Raw genomic sequence first — 20466 nt, forward strand, 5'->3', positions numbered from 1 at the left:
TTTCCTCCATTGTTTACAACTTAACGTTAGTGTATTTGTCACGATGACTAAGGCAATATTGACACGTCACCATTAACTAAAGCCCATACTCTGTTTAGATTTACTTAGGTGTTTTTCTTTTTAATAAGAGACTATTTTTTTTTTAATTATTTGAGAAAGAGAGAGAGAGTGAAAGAAAGCACCAGTGGGGGTTGGGGGAGGGGCAGAGAGAAAGGGACAAGCAGACTCCCCACTGAGCGGGGAGCCCAACGTGGGGCTCGATCCCAGGACCCTGGGATCATGACCTGAGCCGAAGGCAGATGCTTAACCGGCTGAGCCACCCAGGCGCCCCTGGGTTTACTTAGTTTTAGCCAATGTATTTTTTTACTGTTCCAGGCTTCCACCCAGGATACCGTGTTACATTTAGTTGTCACGTCTGCTTGGGCTCCTCTGGACTTTTCTGACTTTCCTGTTTTTGATGACCTTGGGAGTGCCGGCCAGTTATGTGCTGCATGCCCCTCTATTGGAATTTGGCTAATATTTTCCTCCTAATGACAGTGGGGTTGCAGGTTTGGGGGAGGAAGACCACACGGGCTCAGGCTTGTTCTCATCACATCATATCAAGACACGTGCTGTCAGCGTGACTGATCACTGGGTACCTTCACGTTTCGGGTCTCATTTAGTCTCCGTATAAACCCTCCAAAGTTGGCATGCTGTGTCCCATTTTCCGATATGAGGACTAAGGCTGGGAAGGTGGAGTGATGTTGTGCTGGGGGTTCCCTGCCAGGAAGCGCTCTGCTTCAAGACTGCTAAGCTGCCTCATTGTTTGGCATCTGGCTTGTTTTCAGTGTTTTGGTTATTGCACACAGCCTTGTATTCTCTTGGGTTGTTTCTTCCTGAGGGTGTGTCCCTAAAGAGGGATTACTGGGTCAAAGGGTGTGAGGTTTTCACTGCCAGATGGCTCTTGAGAAACGTGGAACCAGTTCACAGGGCATGAGCCACTGTGTTCCTTTTTACCCACATCCTCTCCAAGACTGAGTTTTATCACTTTTATTTATTTTATTTTATCTTGTTACTTTGTCACACTCTTTCCCCCGGCCACCCCAGACCACAGCTGGCTGTTTGCAAAAGTCAACATTACTCTCAAAGGACAAAAATTAGGCTTCACTGACATAACTTAAAAGAATGTGCCTTAGGCCAGAGAGCATTTCCCCAAGCGGTAGCTTGGGTAACAGACAGTGGCTACCCAGCGGGAATGAGCTGCGGCCTCCCAAGGTGACCACTCTGCTGGGAACAGAAGTTACCAGACGAAGGAAACTTTAACATTTGTTAAATCAAGACTCCAGATGGGGCGCCTGGGTGGCTCTGTCGGTCAATCATCCGACTCTTGATTTCAGCTCAGGTCATGATCTCAGGGCTGTGAGATCGAGCCCCGGGTCCAGCTCTGTGCTGGGCGTGGAGCCTGCTTGAGATTCTCTCGCTCCCTCATCCCCAGCCTCAGCCCCTGTGCTCACTTACTCTCTCTCTCTCTAAAAAAATAAAAATAAAAAAAAAAAAGAAGAAGAGGAAAGAATCCAGAATTGTGTCATTTTATACGTGTTCTTCTTTTGACCGTCAATCTGGTTCATTTCCTCTTTAGACACTTTTTACATGCTGATAGTCACTTAGAAGGCACGTGTAAGTGTTTCCCCCGAACTGACCTGGTGTCTACACAGCATGTTCCAGCCACCTGTCTTGTTTGTAGTATCACAGTTGGTTGGCCCCCAGTGGGTGTTTCAGCTAGGATTCAGAGCTGGTGGTTCCCAGAGCTGCTGATGTCAGAATGTTCTGGAGATGACTTAGCTCGCTGGTATTTTCAGAGCAGATTTCTCTGGTCAGGTACGCACACCTAACAGCGGCATATTCCAAGTCTCTGCGAGGGCCTCCTCAGGACTCCTCAAGGGCTGTGTGTCCCCAGACGACGGTCGACGCTGGGAGTTGATTTGCCCAGTGTAGACCAGATGCCCGGGTGCCATCTCCGGCTTTCTCAGATGGCCAGTGGGCCATGGTTAAATGTCACCATGTGCTTGACCATGATCTGGCCCCGTATTTGATATGAGAGAAGTGCTGGTGTGGAGGGTGGGGGTTTGGGATGAGAAGATAAAGTTGCGCCCTAAGAATCAGGCAGCACCTCCTGAGCCCTGCAGAGGGAGATGGCAGGTGGTGCGGTGATGATGAGCAGCTGTCCTCCTCGTGGGTGATCACACGGGCTCTTTCAGGCGCGTCTAGTAGAAAACTGAACTCCCACCAAAGGCCTCCAGGGTCGATTGGCTCTGGGTATGTCCAGCGCAGGGTTCAGCAGAGGTCCTCAGGATCGGTCACCTGCTCTCACCCAGCCTTGAGGTCCTCCGTGTGAGCTTTGCATGGTGCTCCGGGGAGTTCTGGGCTCTCTAGACCTTGGGCTACAAAGCCACAGACCAGCTTCTGAGCCCGCAGAAGCCTCCGCCTGGGCGCCAGCTGGGGCGTGTGCTTCTCCCGAACCTCTCCTGTGCCTGTGTGGGGTCGGGGGGCTGGGGAAGGAGCCCGGTGCCCTGACTGGCTTAGCGGCTGGGGGAGAGGTGGTTCCCGGTTCTCCCGCAGCCCCTGCCCGGGCGAGGGCTGGCGAGTGAGCCTCTGTGTCTGCGCGTGGGTGCGGGTTCTGAAACAGTCCACTGTTGTCCAGCCTGAGGGCTGGACAAGTGGCAGCTGCCACCCATACGTCAGTTGGGGCAGGACCGGGCAGCTGCCAGGTTCTCCTCGGTGAAGTCACTACTCTTTTTCTTTCTGCAGATTCCAGGCCCTGGAGGAACCCGACAGTAAGTAGCCCTTCCTTGCCCCACCTCCCTGCCTTTGTGCCCCTAATATGGGACTCCTTTGCTAACAGAGCCGCTGGTTCTGAGAACTGCTGGTGGGTCATTCCCCTCCCCCAGTGACCGGGGTCGGGCTCCCCCTGCAAGTTCAGGCTGAGTCTGCCCCATGTGGGGTGCTCTGAGTACAGTGGGGCCTCTGCCAGGCCCTGGCCTGGGATGGGGAGCCGCAACCCCTCAGCAGTCTCTGGCTCCTGGCTCATCCTGCCGGGGACTTCCAGAAGGGCCTGGCAGACCGTGGATTTGGTTTTGGCTACTTTGGGTGCCAGGTGGGGTCATTTCCCTTTTCTCCTTCACTCCTCTGTGGTTCTCATTCTCACAGCTGGGATGACAAATTCATGGCACGACTCTTTGAAAACTTAGCCATCACGGGGCGAGGGGTGGGGGGCGGGTGGGGGGAGGCGCCTGGGTGGCTCAGTGGGTGAAGTGTCCGACTCTTGATTTCAGCTCAGGTCATGATCTCAGGGTCATGAGATCAATCCCCACCTTGGGCTCTGCGCTAAGCGTGGAGCCTGCTCCAGATTCTCTCTCTGTCTCTCCCTCTGCCCCTCCCCTCCTGCTCACGCTCTCTCTCTCTTTCTCAAAAAAAAAAAAGTGAAAACTTAGCCATCCTGTATGGAGCACTTACCATGAGCCAGGCACCTTGCTTTGTGCTTCTCAGAGTTATCGTGGGTAGTCCTGGCAGCACTCAGAGGTTGGTACTGTCATCCATTTTACAAAAGAAGAAACCCAGGCACCCACAGGAGAGGTGGGTCCACAATTGGAAAGTAGATCAGCGAACCCCGGTTTGACTTGAACCCTGGTTTTTGTGGCTTCAAAGCTGGTACCCTGAACTCTTGCCCTGAGCTGGAAGGATCTCTTCACCTGCCTTTTACAAAGAGCTTGCTGTGTGCAGGTGCTGGGCCAGGGGCTTTGCAAACATTACCCTGAACCTACAGTTACTGGGGAGGGGGCCCAGACACCCGGGCCTCACCGGGCTGGGCCTGGCGCCCTGCTCTGCGCCTAGCCTCCAGGAGCAGCCTCGGGGGCGGGGGGGCGGGGGTAAGAGAAGGGACGTTGCCCTCCGGGGCTGAGGGACGGGGCAGGACAAAGCACTCCATGTGGCTGCGTCTCAGCTGTGTATGGTTCACCCAATTTTTTTTTTTCCATTTAACAATTTTTCCGTGACTTTCTTTTAACTCAAAATATTCACACATGGAGAAAGGTTTCCATCCTTTAATTTTTTAATATAACAGACAGAACCACAATATGAGTTCAGTTTCAAATTATGGGAGGTCACATTCAAATATGCTTGGGTCAGATAAGTGGCTGTTACAGTACTGGGAAATTTCATGAAAAAGGCATTTAATGATTTGTGAGGTAAGCAAACATTTTTTGGCCATGGGAATCAGTGTTTTCACTGTAACTTGTTTAAAATGCCGTCTTTCGGACTTCAGATGATTATAAAAGGGTAATCAGGGTTGTGTAGATATACTTTGTGAATCACTCGAACTCATTCCATTTTGAAGGCTGGAGGTACATAGTATGCATTAGAACATTTCATGAGACCACTCTAACTTTATACTTACCTATAAAAGTCAAAAACGAAACCACCATTTTCCTGAAGATATAGCTATTTTTAGAGTACTTTAGTGTCATCATACCCGATCCGCTGTCCCAGGAGGTCAGGGCTGGGGAGTTGGGGTGGGTCTGGAGTGCACACTTACCCACAGGGGCTTATAAGCATGGATTCCAGAGCGAGGTGCCAGGGTTCAAGTGCTGGCCCACCCACTTACTTGAGCAAGTTACTTGACTTCTCTGTGTCTCAGTTTCCTGGTCTGTAAAATGGGGAGGGTGCTAATATTAGCCACCTTAGAGGGTGGTTGTGAGGATTCACACGTGTCAAGGCCACACACACGGCAAGCACTGTATGGGATTCTGGCTACTACCGCTATTTGGTACGAGTTAAAAGCAACAGGACTTCTGAAACTCAACACAGGGCATCAGGCTCTCAAAGCCGAGAAGCTGTGGGTGGTGTGCAGCAGCTTTAAGGCAGAGAGGGAGACTCACTGGAGTCTACAGAGGTGAAGAAACAGGGGCTTCCCAGGCCGGTTGGGGCACCCTGCATCAACTCCACACCCTCTGTGCCCACAGCAGCTGAAGAGCATATCGGTGGTGGAGTCAGGCATGGAAGAGCGGGGGTTAATGAGCCCCCCGGCTGTGGAGACCTCCCCCAATGGGGCAGCCTGCGTAGAGAGCATGCGGCTGCTGGAAGCCAGGCCCCCCGCCGCCGGGAGCCCCTCATCCCCCGGGGACCTCCCCGAGCCCCGGGTGACCTCGGAGCATACCAACAACAGGATCGGTGAGTCTGCCGATTTGGAGGGTCCTGGTGTGGTCAGGGCTGAGGGGGCAGGGGGAGCTGGGCACTGGACCCTGGGCCCCCGACGGGAGCCAGAGACCCTGGGGCAGGAAGGCCCAGCGAGGAAGAGGCGTGGGTTCTCCTACTGGCCCTTGTAAGTAGGAGCAGCTTCTTGTGGGAGAGTTAAAGCTTGTTTCATCTCGGTAGCCCAATTTAAATTTCTGGAAAATCGGTGTAGTAGTGACTCGGCCCTCACAGGGCCATTGCAAGCATTTGTGAAGTTGTCTGGGTGGGTGGGGGTGAAGGTGGGGGGCAGGGGCTCCCCCTTCCCCGGGGCCTGCCAACCTTGAAGTGAGACGTGAATGCTGCCCCCACCCCCAGCAAAGAGCCCCTTGCGGGGACAGCAGGAGACAGGCCAGTGACAGTAAGACCGGCCACTTGTCTGGGCGGAAGTCTTCTCTTGTCACGTGGCCTTCTGAGGACAGTGTCTGCCTCCCCTTTTCACACCCGGGGCAACGGCACGGTGAGGTAGGTGCGGGGAGACGTTCTCTGTCACACAGCTGCGGGGTGGCAGAGCAGGGACTCGGCCTCACCCCATGCCCGCGGGGCTCTGAACCCCTCGGCTTGCCCGCCCCGGTGCGGGCCTCTGCAGATGCACTGAGGCCAGCCCTTCCCGAACTGCCGCCGCCCTCGGCCTCAGGCAGACCTTCCGCTTTGGCCTCCCAGGGGTCTCCCTGACTTCTCTCCACCCTTGCACACCCAGAGTGTCTCCACCAAAATTCAAGCCTGTCCTTTCTGCACCCCTGCTTCAACCCTCCCGGGGGTGGGGGCCCCTGTCACTGTCAGGATGAATTCCAGAATTCTTATTCTGGAGGTCAGACTGGTCACTGGTCACAAGCTGCCTCCTCCCCGCAGACTCACCTGCCTCCTGACCCCTCCGGCCTACTTCGCCCACCCGCTGGCAGTTTCCAGAGTTTCCAGAGCCTTCCCTCCCTTTGGAGCTTCTCTGTGGGAGCTGCTTCCTCACCTGGGACAGCCAATTCCCCCTTTGAATCTAGTCAATTCCCGATGTCCTGAGGCCCCTGCTTATTTGCCTCCTCCTCCAGGAAGTCTTCCTGGCCCTCTCCACTCTCCTGTCTGGACCAAATGCCCCTCTGCTGTGCTCCCTCAGACCCTGGGCCTCCAGACCCAGTATCCTCAGCCCCCAGCAAGTATGACTGTATTTGCGGCCTCCCCGCCTCCTCAGCCCCACCTGGCTGTGAGCTCCCTGAGGGCAGGGCCTCAGTGAGCTCCATGTCTGTCTTCTCTGGAGGGCTAACCATTGCTGGGTTAATACCAGAGAGGCATCTGTAATTGTCCTACACATTTCCATAGCAGGTGTTAGTGGATAAAACTCTTCAGGGTGGGGTCTTTCATATGAAACCGAAACTTCTGGCATCGTAGCTTCAGCAAGTTTTATTTAGAAAGAGTGTTATTTGGGGCAGTACCACCAAAGGCATCTCCTTTAAATTTCCTAAGAAGTCCTAACTTGAACGTTTGGGTCTGTGCTGAGTGCGGTGCCCGGAACTGCGGGGGCAGGTGGAGGGAGGTACTGGGCTCCCAGGATGGCTGGGGTGCGGCCTGTTAGCCTCGCTGGGAAGCAGGGTGGTTGGGAGAGAGGGCCTTGGAGGTTCACTCAGGAGCCTTTCGCCCTTCTGACACCATGCCAGGGGGCACCCCCTGCCCCACTCAACCTGTCTAGTACCCCAGGGGGACCAAACTGCAGCCTGAGCTTTATCCCTCTGCCCCTGGCCACCAGGCAGGGGGAGCCCCTTCACCTCCCACCCCACCAAGATAACTTCCCTGCATTCTAGAGCTCTGGGTGGGTAGAAGGTTCAAGCAGCTCCTGAAAGACCCTCCTTTCCCCTCCCAGCTTGTGGCGGGGGCAGGGTGGGGGCGGGGAGGGCAGCCCTGTGATGACGGATAGAGTCGTCGAGCAATCAGGACCCTCAGAGGTGAGGGAGGGATAGCCTGGGCCCTGGCTTTGGCTTCTTCAGACAAACCCACCTCCACTTCTCTCCCACCCTGCTCCCTATGCCTCATCACTTGCTCTAGCCTTGTCTGGCTGCTCTGTGCCCTGTCTCGCTTCCCAGGGTCCCCCCTCTCTCACCACCTCTGGCTCTCACCTCTTCCTGGGCCCTCTGCTCAGGCTCCCAGGGCAAAGGGCCTGCAGGCCTTGGTGGAGGGTGTGTGGCTGGGGACTGGGGCCCTGCTCTCTCTCTCGGGGTATGTGAGGGGCACCCAAACCACAGCTTGCCACATTTGTAGCTTTCCTCTGGTCCTCGCTGCTATTTTGAACACTTCCCTTTTTCCTGGAGGTATTAAAAACCAAAACAGAAGAACCGGCATTCTGCAATGGGGTGGCGGGTGCAGGACCCCCAAGGATCTTTTGGGTGTTCCTAAATCAGAGGGGTATAACTGGGTGACCCAGAGAGATAGGGGTCCCCAGCCCCCTGCTCCACCCTAGCTTTCAAGTTCCCTCTTGAGCGTCCTCATTCAGACTCCAGAGAGAGTCCCAGGGCCAAGCTGCTGGGAACTGGGACCCTGCGCCGAGCTCAAGGCCATCAGAAGCTGGGCTGAGTGAAGGCCAGGCTCCTCACTTCCCAGCTTCTTGGGCAGCTTACTTAACTCCCCTGAGTCTCTGAAGCACCCCCCCCCCCCCCCGCCCCGCCCCGCCCCGTCCCCACAGCAGATGGTGGTGAGGACTGCGGGGGGGTCCTGCCTTTAAGGGGCTGCGCTGCCAATTCATCCAAGCAACACACAAGCAGCCCTCCTATGCGCGGGTCAGGCAAAGCCGGAAGGCCTCAGGCGGGAGATTGGCCACAAGTAACAAACACTAAAATACAGCCCTGAGCAAACCACAGGCTGGTGTTCGTTATTAAGAGGGCTGGGGTTCTTAGACTGTGATCAACTATCTGGATTTACCTGAACTGAAAACGTCCACAGGCCACAGGACCTTCACTACGACAACCAGGAGCAGCCCGGGCAAGCCGGAACACGTTGGTCACCCCAGGTTTCTGATGTAGGCACACGGACGGGAGGGGAAAGGGCAGCGAGTCGGGTGGGAGTTTCTGCCGAGATTTCGACTAACTGCCTGGCAACTTTGGGCCGGTCATTTAACCTTTCGGGGCTTTAGGTTTTTTTGTATCTGTCCACGGGGACAAGAGTAGACTGTCCACCGTGCGGCAGTGGTGTGGGGACTCAGTCCTGTGTGGAAGGTGCTGGACAGTGGCCAGCACGGCTGGCCTCCTCCGCTGCTCACTGGGGCCGCAGTCGCTCCCTTCTCTGCCCCGGACTCGCTTTCTCTCCCAACGCTGCGCTCTCCTTCCCTACCCCGTCCCCACCTAAATGCTGAGAAGATCGTGAGTCTCTCCCGCAAGGGGCCAGTCCTGGCACGCAGTTTCTAGCTGTTTTATGTCCTTGGGGCCTCAGGACACCTGTGAGGTTGATGGGGCCGGCTGTGTGTCAGAGAGATTGCGTCATCTGCCCGAAGCCGCACAGTGGGAGAGACGAGTCGAAGCTTGGACCCTCCTCTGCCGCCTCACCCTGTCCGGCTAGGGCTCCGGGCCCCTCACTTCACCCAATCTTTTGCCTTGCAGAGAAGATCTACATCATGAAGGCTGACACAGTGATTGTGGGGACCGTGAGGACCGAGGTGCCCGAGGGCCGGGGCCTGGCGGGGCCGGCGGGGCCTGAGTTCGAGGAGGATCTGGAAGTGGACCATGCCCCCCACTTCCCAGAGCAGGAGACGGAGCCTCCTCTGGGCAGCTGTGGGGATGTCATGTTCTCAGTAGAAGAGGAAGGAAAGGAGGCCCCCTTGCCCATGACCGTCTCTGAGAAATGAAGCCTGGCCTGGGTTGGGGCTGAGAGGGCAGTGGGGTGCCCCTGGGAGGCCAGGGTGGCCCTGGTGGTACCAGGCTGGTGGCAGAGGCCCCCTGTGGCCTGGACTGAGGTTCCAGCATCCAGGGGTAGGGCAGCCTGGAGCAGGGGGGTTCTGGTGGTCTCTAGTTGCATGCCCCCCCCACTGCTGCCCCCCAGCCCAGACCCTTGGGGAGCCTGGGCTTGTGCAGGAGAGACAACCTAGGGGCTGGATCTGAATGGCAGTGTTTGTTGGAACAGCGGACAGACAGCAGAGACTGGGCACCTTGTCTCCTGCCAGTGCTGGGAAGATGCCCCTGGGGCCCTGAGCATCACACGGCTGGGGCCAGGGCTCACTTGCAGCCGAGGCATCCCCCTGTGCCTTCTACTCTCACCTGGACCTTACCACCATGCCGGCAGCCCCCAGTTACTGTAACGTGGCCCCCTGTGGGCACTGAGCCAGCGCCTGCCATGGTCGCTCCTGAGTCAAAAGGGATGTCAAGGGGTGCGGCGTCATCAGCTGGCCCCATCTTGGTAACAGCCAGCGCACGGCGCTCTGTGCCCTGTGTCCGGGTGAGTGCCCAGCCTGGCCCCCAGCCCTGCCAGGGCTCGAGTGAGACCCTCCTGGTGCTGCCAGCCCTCCCCTATTCTGTAGCCCCCATGGTGTCCTGGAGGCCTGGGGTCACTGACTTGTCTCACAAGGTCCCCACCAGTCCCCTCCGTGGGAGGCATCTTGGGACCCAGAGGTCTGCAGACGCTCAGCAGCTGTAGCGCCCTGCCCCCGCCAGAGACCCTGCCCAGCCAGCTGCCGCCTGGAGAAGGGCCTGCTGAAGGGGAGCCCTGGGCCCTTCCTGGGTCCTTGCCTGCTCTGTGGGCACCTCTGCTCTGTCCCGTGGAGATGCGCCTTCCCCACACCTGCCACGCCCACGGAACCCAGTGGCCTCCGCCCTGCCCTCGCGCTCCAGCCGCTCAGCACCCATGGCTGGGATACGGATGTCAGAAAGCAACACCATTTCGTCCAGACATTCTGCCTTATTCCGGATTCTCAGAAAAGCAAGTAGTCCAGTCTGGACTTGAGGGCTTTTGCATTTCACGCTAAGGAGTAAAGCTGTCCCGACGTGGGTCTGCTGGCCGGCTCTCCCCAGGGCTTTCAGACTCATGTAAACAAACAAGGGGCCTTGGAGAGGGACGTGTGGGCAGATGACAGGGCTGCCCTCAGCTCAGGCCGTTCAGTCTCGGCTGCCTGGAGGCCCCTGGAATTACCCACTGGAGGCGAGGCCCAGGAAAGCTGCTGTTTACCCGCCAGCCTGCTCACTCTCTGGAGGAAGTTGGGGCTAGGTCAGGAATCACAGGGTAGTTTCTGAAACTGCTCAGATGTTTGGGGGAAAGGTGGAGAGGCTAGGACACCGAGAGGGACTCACACCAGAACCTGAAGACGTTGCCATGTGGTGGACAGTATTTGCCCAGATGTCTCGTGCAGGGACAGCGCGGGTACACCGCGCCTGGTACTCCGGCTGGAAGGGGCCCGAGGATGCCCCACCCCGCTGAGCAGGGCACTGACAGTCTTGGCTTGAAGATGTGGACCCCATGTTGGACGAAATGAAGCACTCCCTTGCCCAAAGTCCCTTCACAAAACCTCCGATCCTCTGAAACCTTTGATCCTCAGAAAATTTGTAAGGTCCCTTAAAAATAACCAATCGTAAGTTTCAGGAAACGATCTTTGAGATTGAGTATTTGAGAATGTCTGAGCAGGAATGGCCTGGGCAATCTCTCTCCCCCCAGAACAGGGGGTCCCTCTTCATCCCCCTACCGAGGTGGCCAGCTTCTATGCTCTGTGCCCTGTGTGGAGGTGAGTGCCCAGCCTGGCCCCCAGCCCTGCCGGGGCTCGAGTGAGACCCTCCTGGTGCTGCCAGCCCTCCCCTATTCTGTAGCCCCCACAGTGGGCCTCGGGTCAACTGACTTGTCTCACAAGGTCCCCACCAGTCCCCTCTGTGGGAGGCATCTTGGGACCCAGAGGTCTGCAGATGCTCTGTGCAAGGAGCCTGCTACCTGCTGGGGCAGCCGTTCCCACTGTGGGAGGTTCTTCTTTAGCCTCAGAGGCAAACCCTTCCTCCACGTAATTCCCACTCCCTGGTCTAAGACTTGTCCTCCGAGGATATTTAAAAGAAAGCCTCTCTTGCCATAAATCTCCCTTTGGGTATTTGTAGAAAGAGATCCCGAGCCTCCCCATGGCCCTCCCTCTGGACTGGGCCGAGCTGCCCCGCAGCTTGGGAAAAGGGAGTTCCAAAGTAGCAGCATGAATGCCCAGCCTTGGGGGCAAGGGGAGGACTGAGGGGTAAATGGAAGCCTTGGACTTGGGGCCTGAGCTGGAAAGGGCCCAGCCTGCAGCCCTGCTCACAACTCAGGGCCAGTGGGGGGCCTGCTCCCCACCACGGGCAGCCGGCCTGGAGCTCCCCACTTGACTGTGGCGCCCCTGTGGGGTGGACGGAAGAGACAGAGGGCTGTGGTCAGACCTCACCCACCCCATCCCCAGGACTGCAGCTCATGCCCAGACCTCACAATCAAACCCAGCCATTTACCCAGTGTTTCCCCGCCACGTGGTTGGTCCAAGAGCCGGGGCAAATTTCCCTGCCCTGACCAGTGATCAGGGACCACTTCTTAACCTCTGTCCGTTCTGACGTCCAGGTGGGCAGAGGACTCAGGGTAGCAGATGGCAGGCCGTAAGGGAGCCTCCCGCGCACGAGTGACATCCCTCTTCCTGAACACTTGTATTCAGGGAGTGATGGTAAGTGATGTGTCCTAAGGAAGCTAGGCAGGCTGGTAGGTTGTAAGCTGTTTTCGGTTTGTAGAATCTCTCAGGCCAGGGCCATTCCCTGAAATGGAACAAGAGGCTGAACCTCCAGAACCTCTGTGTCCTCTTACCGCTCCCCAGGGCTGAGACCTTGAAGAGCAGTCACCAGGGACTGGATTGTTGGGCTAAACAGAAATGAAAATCTGTGCAGGGACAAGGCAGCCCTCTGGCTGCAGGTTCTTGGGTGCCTTCTCTCCCACCCACACTCTCGACTCTGTCCTCTAAGAGATAACTGGGGCAGGTATAGGGTGGGAGGGGCAGGGCCTGAGACGGAGATGAACTCAGGGCAGAAGGCTTGAGTAGAGGTCGAAATGAGAACATTAAAAGTTTCGAGGTCGGCTCTGTGGGCCTCATGAGGAGCTGGCAGAGCCCACCTTGGGCTCCTACACCCCCGCCCCCCCCGCACGTCCTTCACCCTGGCCCGGCCCCCGTGCTGGGCGCACACCCTGGGGCCATGCCCAGGGACTTGCTGTGAGCAAGGTGCCGGCAGAGAGGCCTGGCCACCACTCTCTGGAGCATAGACAGAACAGCAATGAGCAGGTGGGGTTGGCTTCTGAGGTCAGACTTGGGTTCGAATCCCGGCTCTACCCCTTACCAGCTGGGCGATCTTGGTTATGGGAGGCCCAGGGGGTAACACGGGTCCGGCTGTTTCCTGGTCTTCGAGGTGAGGGTATCACCCCTATCCGGTAGGGTCGTGGGGTTCTGTTAGAGGCCACCTGGTCTGTGGCTCGTGCTTGCTGCTGGCCACCTGTGTCCTGGGTGCAGCATGGCTGCCACCTGCCATGAGCGAGTCCTTCCTAGGCTGGCAGAATTCAGCTCCAGGTAACCTTTGAAAGCGTGTTGGAATTGGTGGTTGGTTCCAGTAAGCCTGTGGTGGCTCGGGTAAGGTTCACCAGGGCTTTCAGGATCTCCTGGGACCTGGCCTCCCTTGCCACCAGGTTGCAGTGGGAAACCCCACAGTGAGTAGACCCCTTCTTGCTCTGTGGGGTGCCCTAGAGAACCCCTCAAGGCAAAGTCCTAGGACTGGGCTGCTTGTTAGATGTCTGAAACTTAGGTGTTTGCGATGTGCTGTGGGTCCCTCCGCGGGGGACTTCCTGCTCATGGTTCTAGTGCATTCCAGTGCATTGCTGCTTAAGATCTTTCTTCAGTGGCCTCCCTCGCCCCCTTCTTCCCTGTCTCCCATCCTTTTAAAAACACCTAAGATGAGCCAGGCCCAAGTCTAGCTGCAGAGGATATACTGCACTCAGACAGACTTGCTGGCGTGGGTTCTGTGTTTGGTGGGTGGAGACTGATGACAGTACCTAACTGATCAGTGAACAAGGTGATTCCAGAATTCATCATGCTGTGTGCTATGAGAAGCCCCCATTAGGTGTCTGTGGCAGAGTGTCTGTAGGGGAGGACCAGCTCCAGCCAGGTGGCTGGGGAAGGCTTCTCAGGGGAGGTGTCCCCTGAGCTCAACCTGAGTGACATGACAAGCCGGGGAGGGGGGGGCGGGAAGGGGCTGGGGACCTGAGGGCAGAAGATTCTGGGAAGTTAAGGGAACAGCAGGTGCAAAGGCCCTGAGGTGGGAATACTTCTGGCCTTGAGATTCAGGAAGCACTGCCCAGCGGTAGAAGCGGGGCAGAGAGAAAAAGGAGGTGAGCGGGGAAGCCATCCGGCCGGATCACTTAGATTTTATCGTGAAAACATCGGTCCACGGTTATGTCCTTCTTCTCTATTAGAACAATAAGCATCCTGGTATTATCTTAGGACTAGGCATCAAAGGCCCAAGCAGAGGCACCAAAGGTTGTATTAACCTATTTCTGAGGGAAGTCTAGGAAAGAGGCAGCGGTGGCTGGGCGCCAGGAGGCAGTTGGCCAAGCTTTCTCAGAAAAGGCAGAGAGTTCAGACTGCATTCCTGGCTGATGGCAGTGCAGGGTCCATGGCTGACGTCCTGCGGGGGGCTGGGAGCCGGGGAGTCTAGGTTCCCCTTTCTTTGGGTGTTTTCCAGGAGAGTAAAAACCACACCAAAAATTCCTGGGGGAGGCTAGAGCCTTTTTTGTGTTTGGGTGCGGGGGTGTGGGGCCTCTTCGGACCCGGGCCTGCAAGCGCCCGCATCATTCGTAAGCCCGACTGCTCCTGCCCAGGAAGGGCGTGGTTCCATCAGGGTTCACTTCCCGCTCCAGCAGTTCCAGTCACATAGGCCCCAGCTTTGGTTTCCTAGATCTGCAACACAGACGTAATAACCCCCTTAGGAGATGGTGGTGAGGCGCCCGGGGTAACCTGGGTCAAGTGCTTGGCCTGGCTCTAGGCGCTTTTCCTGTTCGGTACGGGGTGGCCCATGTAGGCATTTCAGGGAGCTTTTGAGTTGGCTCCCGCCTTTCTGCATTCTTTCTGTATTCAGGCTTCATTAATAATAGCTGAAAGGCTGAGTATCAGCATTCCGTTTAACGGACTAGGGCTCAGAGAGGCGCTCCGACTGACCCACTGTCACACAGCCAGGAAGGCGCCCTCCCATCCACGTGGCTGGGCTGCCCCTGTGGTTGGGGCCACGTTTATATCAAGGTTATCATCGGGCCCTGTGCCCTCCGGACAAGCAGAGATGGTTGCAGGAGGCTGGGTAACCTGCCCGCGGTCAAGCGGCAGGCCAGGTGTGGCTTTCTGAGTCCCCCTGGCAGGGCAGGAAGGACACGGAGCTAGCCCAGGCAGAGCCTCTGTCCTCGGAGCTACGCTCCCTGAAGGTGGCCTGATTCAGGGGAGACTCGGGGCTGGGAGTACAGGCAGCGCAGGGGGCCTCCTGATGATGGTATCTCCTTGTGCGTTCTCAGCCACTGCTCGTACCCCACTCTGCCCCACGCCCCCGCAGAGCCCTGGAAGGAAGACGAGTCAGGAGCAAACCTCTCCAGATCACAGATGGGAAAACTGAGCTCCATGGAGGCTAAAGGGGTTTGGGCTAAGGTCCCAGCTCGGTGCTGCCTGGTGGAGACACGGCCGGGGGGAAATCACCGTTCAGTCCAGGTGAAGGGTAAAGATGACTTGCTGATTTTCATTCTTCCCTTTATTTACTGATTTTTTTAATTTGGCGTTAAAACACAAGTAACTGCGGTGAGTTGGGTTCTTATTGATAAGGCAGCTTTGCAGGCGTCGAGGGGGTCCCGTATCAGATGAGAACATCACACGAGCAGTCTGCAGCCTCATGAGCACATGGCTTGTTCGGTCCAACAGGGCTCCTGCTTTGGAGAGCCAGTGCTGGGTTTAATGCTCTGCTGTGCTGTCCGAAAAACTGAACAGGGGCATTTTTGAACAAGGGGCCTTGTGTTTTCCTTTTTCCCTGGGTCTCCCAAATTAGGGGGCTGCTCTGCATCAGGGGCAGCAACATTGTCTGTCTGGATCATACTAGATGCAGAGGCACTTTCCATACTTGGCTGCTTACGCTCCCAGTGACCATGATTACAGATGGGCTCGCTCAGCCCCATTGTTCAATAACGTCGAATGGCTACTAATTGACCTCAGCCGTCCCGGTTATCTCTTGCTACGTCATAAACCACCTCAAAACTTAGCGGCTTGCAACAACATCCGTCACTGATTTTGCTCACAGATCTGCAGTTTGGCTGGGGCTTGGCGGGAAAGCTCACCTCTGTTCACAGCTGGCCCGGGGGATCGCACTTCTGACATAGCCGGCCAGTTGGTGCACACAAGAGCACCTTAGCCTCTCTCAGGGAGGCTAAGGCTTCCTCACAGCATGGCGGCTGCGTTCTTAGAACAAACAACCCCAGTGTAGGAAATGGGACGTGCCAGGTTCTTAAGATCGGGGCCCAGCACCGGGCCCAGCATCACTCTGGCCTCACGCTATTGGTCAAGCAGCCCCAGAGCCCAGGTTCAAGGGGAGGGGCTGCAGACCCCCCCCCCCCAAGCCCGCGAAGAATTTTGAGATCTTACTATGTGACAGGCACTGTGCTTAACACTTTGCATTCTGCCTCGTTTCATTCTCCCAGTAATTGGACTCTTCTTGCTCCCAGAGTTGCCTCAAGGAAGCTAAATCACGTGTCCAAGGTCACCTGGATGGAACTGGAATTGAAGTTGGTCTGTGTCCAGAGTGTGAGCTCTGACCTCGGAGACACCCTGTGCATTCAGGAACCCCCACAGGCACAATGTGGCAGGGCCAGAAATCAAGCCTAGCTCTGTTTGATTCGAGAACGTTTGAGGCTTTCAAAATAGCCCCAATACCCCAGTTTCCACACGGAGAAACTGAGGCTGCCAGAGCTCTTGCTGGGTGTCTTCTGGGAAGGGGAGCAGGGTCTGGCACCTTCCGAGGCCGGATGGGGGGCCCCCCTGTTGGGGCTGCACCCAGCCTGGCCAGGAAATCACAGAGAGCTGTGGGCAGATTATGCAAGAGGCTGTCATAGGGACATTGTTTTTCGTTGTGATTACACTTCACTCAGGAAATACCCACAGCCCTGGTGTGGAAGGAGGAAGGTGTCTTGGCAGGTGTCAAGGGAGGTCTCCTCACTGCGGGCAGAAGACCCCTCGTGAACCCTGGGGCACCCTCAAGATGGACCAGTGTGCCCTGGGGCAGGTTCAGGCACACGGGAAGTTCTCGGAGAGCCTCCCTGTGCCCCTGTGAGCTGGGCTCTGCCTAAAGGGGTAGAAGCTCCATCCCTACCATCCAGGAAGTCATATAGTCGTTAGAAAGACAGTTAAGAACTCTGGCTTATTGAGGCTTGCTGTGTTCTCCTTGAAACCCCGAGGCGGTGATTACTATTGTTATCCCTATGTTCCGGTGCTAGGAAACAGAGGCACAGAGTAGTTCGGTCACTTGCCCGAGGTCACACAGCTGCTAAGTGGGGCAGTCAGCATTCAAACCCAGGCCACCTGGCTGGAGTCCCAAGTTCCCAACCACGGGGCTATGCTTGTTCCATGGGAGCTGAGGCTGGGGTCACCACTGTGCTGCGGCCCCACCCCTGGGTCCCAGGCCCTGCAGAACGCCACCGGGGCATCCGCTGGGCTCAGTAAATGTACAGCGAATGGAGTTTGCCTCCCGGCCTCCAGCCGCCTTGTCCTTTCCGAAGCCCAGCTCTGACCGGGCTGTTCTCACACAGAACCTTCGATGATTCCCCAGTACCTGCCGGCCGAAGTCGGCCGGGCCTTCAAGCCCTCACAGGCAGGTCCGGCTACCTCCCGTGGCTCCTGTATCCAAAGCACTCTGAAACATGGCCATGCTCCGCCCCCTCCCGTCACCAAATACCGGGGGCATGTCTCACCATGGAATCTCAGCCCAGTGCCCCAGTTCCCAAACCTCCATCCTCAACTTTCTCCTCCTTCTCCAGGAAGCCTTCCAGGACCACCCAGGGCCAGGACCACTTTGTCCTCTGAGTTTCCACAGCACTGGCTGTGAAAAGGGTTGGAGGCCTAATTCCAGCAGGCTCCCAAGAAATACCTCTGGGTGAAAAGATGAATTTGTCCATTCCTTTAGTTGCTCACTGAGTCATCTATCTGAGCAGCAGCCCGTACCGGGCACCTACTGTGTGTCAGGAACTGTGCAGGGAAGCGCAGCGGGGCTGGGAGGAGACAGGGATATATGGAACTGCTCTCGGGGACTCAGAGCCCGACCGGGGAGGCCTGCCTGGCGTCCGGCAGTGGTTGAGGGCATGATCATTGCTGGGGCTCTGGCGTGTGGCGCCCGCCCTGGACAGTGGGCCTCTACCTCTTCCTCTGTGAAATGGGTATATAAGAGTACCTGTCCCAAAGAGAGATGACAAGGAGGGAGCTCATTCATTGATTTGTGAACTACTGAGCTCAAACTCTGTGTGCTGCTAGGTGCTGGGGACACAGCCCTGCCCTTGTGGAGGGACAAGAAAGAGAGCGTGAGACAACACCAGCCAGTGGGCACTGCTCTAAAGACAAAAAAAAAAAAAAAAAAAATGCAGTGGTGTGTAGGGCCCCTAGTTGTGGGTCAGGGGTGCCGCCGGGGCTTGGGGATTCGGCACATGGGGTACAAAGGTCCGGGGTAGGAGGTGAGAAATTCGGGGCATGCAGTGAGCAGCTGTGATGGGGGTGTCAGCGACGAGAGTGTTTGCAGGTCTGGGGAGGAGAGTGCCGCTCTCCTACCTTCCCGCGTTGAGGTCTCTAAGGAGAGAGGGGCGAGAGATGGTGGAGGAAAGGCCTTAGCGGCTGTCCTTGTGCAGGAGTTGGGAGGGAGACTGGAAGGGCTGGGCTGGCTGTTGGTGGGAAGTTGCAACTGCAGGGGAATGGGCCTGGGGGCAGTTTCCTTTGAGTGTGGAGGGGAAGAGGGAGGCTGGGCACTTCGGGAACTTCACAGGGAAAACTTCTCCTGCACACTGGGGGACCCAGGGCTCCCATTCTGGGGAGGCAGAATGTATGGCAACCGTCAAGTTCTGAGTCTGCTTTTATTGAGCACCTACTATGTGCCAGGTGCTGTGGACTCCCAAACTCTGATTTTTTCCAGCATCCCTGCAAAGGGGACTTACTTATCCCCATCCTAGAGATGAGGAAGTGGAGGCTCAAGGAGATGAAGTGATTTGTCCAAGGTCAAGGTCACATGCCAGTAAATGGCCTGAGCTAGGACTTGAACCCAGGTCTAGGTGGTGGGCAAAGTTGATGCCTTCTTGGTGCTTGAAATTCCACCGTCATTGCTAGGAGCTCCAGTTTCCTGGGGTCCTCACTTGGACACATGGCTGGAGCAGGGTCTCCATGAACCGTGGGTGAAGGGGCACGAGAACTCTGCCTGGCATACAGTAGGTGCTCAGTAACTATGTGTGGCATCTGCAGGGAAGGCGGGACAGGCCTGGGGGGATGAGGAGTGAGGTCCTGTAGACAGATACCACCTGCGTGCTGAACTAGGGGTGGCCAAGTCACTGTCATCTAATTCAAGTCCCCAGGATCCTGAGCCAGGTCCCTCTGTCCCTCGCCCAAGCTCTCTGCCTCCCAAGCTTCTGCAGGGGGTGTGCCTACCCTGAGTCATCCCTGTCTGGCCCTGCCCAGTTCAGCTCTGGCCAGTAGACATGTACTCATAAACATCTAAATGAGTGAAGATTGGGAAATCGTACCAGGGGAAAAATTATTTATTTTTTCCTCCTTTTGAATCAGGGAAGGGAAAACTTGCCGGGAAGATGAGGTCAGTGACTTCAGTATTGTGTGCTCCTTGCTGATGAGCAAGGAGACGTCTCGTGTGCTGGGTACTGCGTCAGGGAGATGGGCACAGAGCCACGCGGTGTCCAGCGTGGGAGGGCACTGCCCCCTCCCAGCCCTGTCACCTCCAGATTGCTCCGTGGCTGCTTCAGCTCTGAGCCATGGTCTCGCTAATGAGAAAAACATGTGTGAGGTCACCTGGCCACGAGCAGGCCATCTGAACTGGTAGGTCGCCAAAGTGAGGCAGTGCCCTGATGTGGCCTGAGGCCAATGGGGTGCACAGGGCAGGGCTGATGTGCAGGAGGAGTCAAGACCCCCAGCCTCAGAGCCCCATGAAGCCCCTCCCTTTCAGAGTACAGATGGGGAAACTGAGGCCTGGAGATGAGAGACATATGTCCAAGGTTACCAGCCTCAGAACTAGAACCCAGGTTGCTGATGCTTTAAATATTAAAACAGAGACATCTGAGTGGCTCAGTTGGTTGAGCGTCTGACTTCAGCTCAGGTCATGATCTCAGTGTCCCGGGATCAAGCCCTGCGTGGAGCTCCGCACTCAGCAAGGGGTCTGCTGGTCCTTCCCCCTCTGCTCCCCCCCCACTCTCTCTCTCTCTTTCTCTCAAATAAATAAAATCTTAAAAAATATATATTAAAACAAAACCCAAAATCCTTACAGATAAGGAAGTAAATATAATGGGGGGGGGAGAATAAAATGAATAAACACAACAAAAGTATAAGGAAAATAATAAAAATTATGCATGATCCCATGCCCCTTATAACCACTTCAAACATTTTGGTTTCCTTCCCTTCCTCTAAATAATTTTTAAAAATTATCTTCGCGGGCGCCTGGGTGGCTCAGTCGGTGAAGCGACTGCCTTCGGCTCAGGTCATGATCCTGGAGTCCCGGGATCGAGCCCCGCATCGGGCTCCCGGCTCGGCGGGGAGTCTGCTTCTCCCTCTGACCCTCTTCCCTCTCGTGCTCTCTATCTCTCATTCTCTCTCTCTCAAATAAATAAAATCTTTTAAAAAAAATTATCTTCGGTGATTTATTACCAAAATAAAACTTCCCAGCCTATGGTTATAAATCTTATGGGTCTTTGTTCATAGCTCTCCTCACATGGTTTGAAACCATTTCCATCCCACAATTATAATTCTAGCAATTCATGACTTGGGCTGTCTGCATGAACCTCACCTCAGCAGAGCCCCCACTGAAGGATTTGCTTCTAGTGATTCTAAATGGAACTTCTAGAGGGTTCCTGCTTTTAGTTCTTGTTCTTTTTTTTTTTTTTAAGCTTTTAAGTCATCTCTACGCTCAACGTGGGCTCGAACTCACACCCGAGATCAAGAGTCGCGTGTTCTGCTGACTGAGCCAGCCTCTTGTTCGTTTATTTTAC

General features: G+C 56.1%; 1 protein-coding gene across 3 annotated transcripts in view; it reads left to right on the forward strand.

Annotated features, from left to right (window-relative positions):
• TNFRSF8 (TNF receptor superfamily member 8) overlaps nucleotides 1–10803 on the forward strand; it is a 61383-nt gene extending 50580 nt beyond the window's left edge. For all 3 annotated transcript variants that reach the window (XM_027618555.2, XM_027618576.2, XM_027618566.2), the window contains 3 exons: nucleotides 2788–2813; nucleotides 4998–5205; nucleotides 8841–10803. In XM_027618555.2, the coding sequence (XP_027474356.1) occupies nucleotides 2788–2813; nucleotides 4998–5205; nucleotides 8841–9085 (479 nt within the window). In that variant the 3' untranslated portion in view covers nucleotides 9086–10803. The remainder of the gene's footprint in view (nucleotides 1–2787; nucleotides 2814–4997; nucleotides 5206–8840) is intronic.
• The last annotated feature ends 9663 nt before the right edge of the window (nucleotides 10804–20466 follow it).

Source organism: Zalophus californianus, chromosome 4 (assembly GCF_009762305.2).
Source record: "Zalophus californianus isolate mZalCal1 chromosome 4, mZalCal1.pri.v2, whole genome shotgun sequence".
NCBI lineage: Eukaryota > Metazoa > Chordata > Mammalia > Carnivora > Otariidae > Zalophus > Zalophus californianus.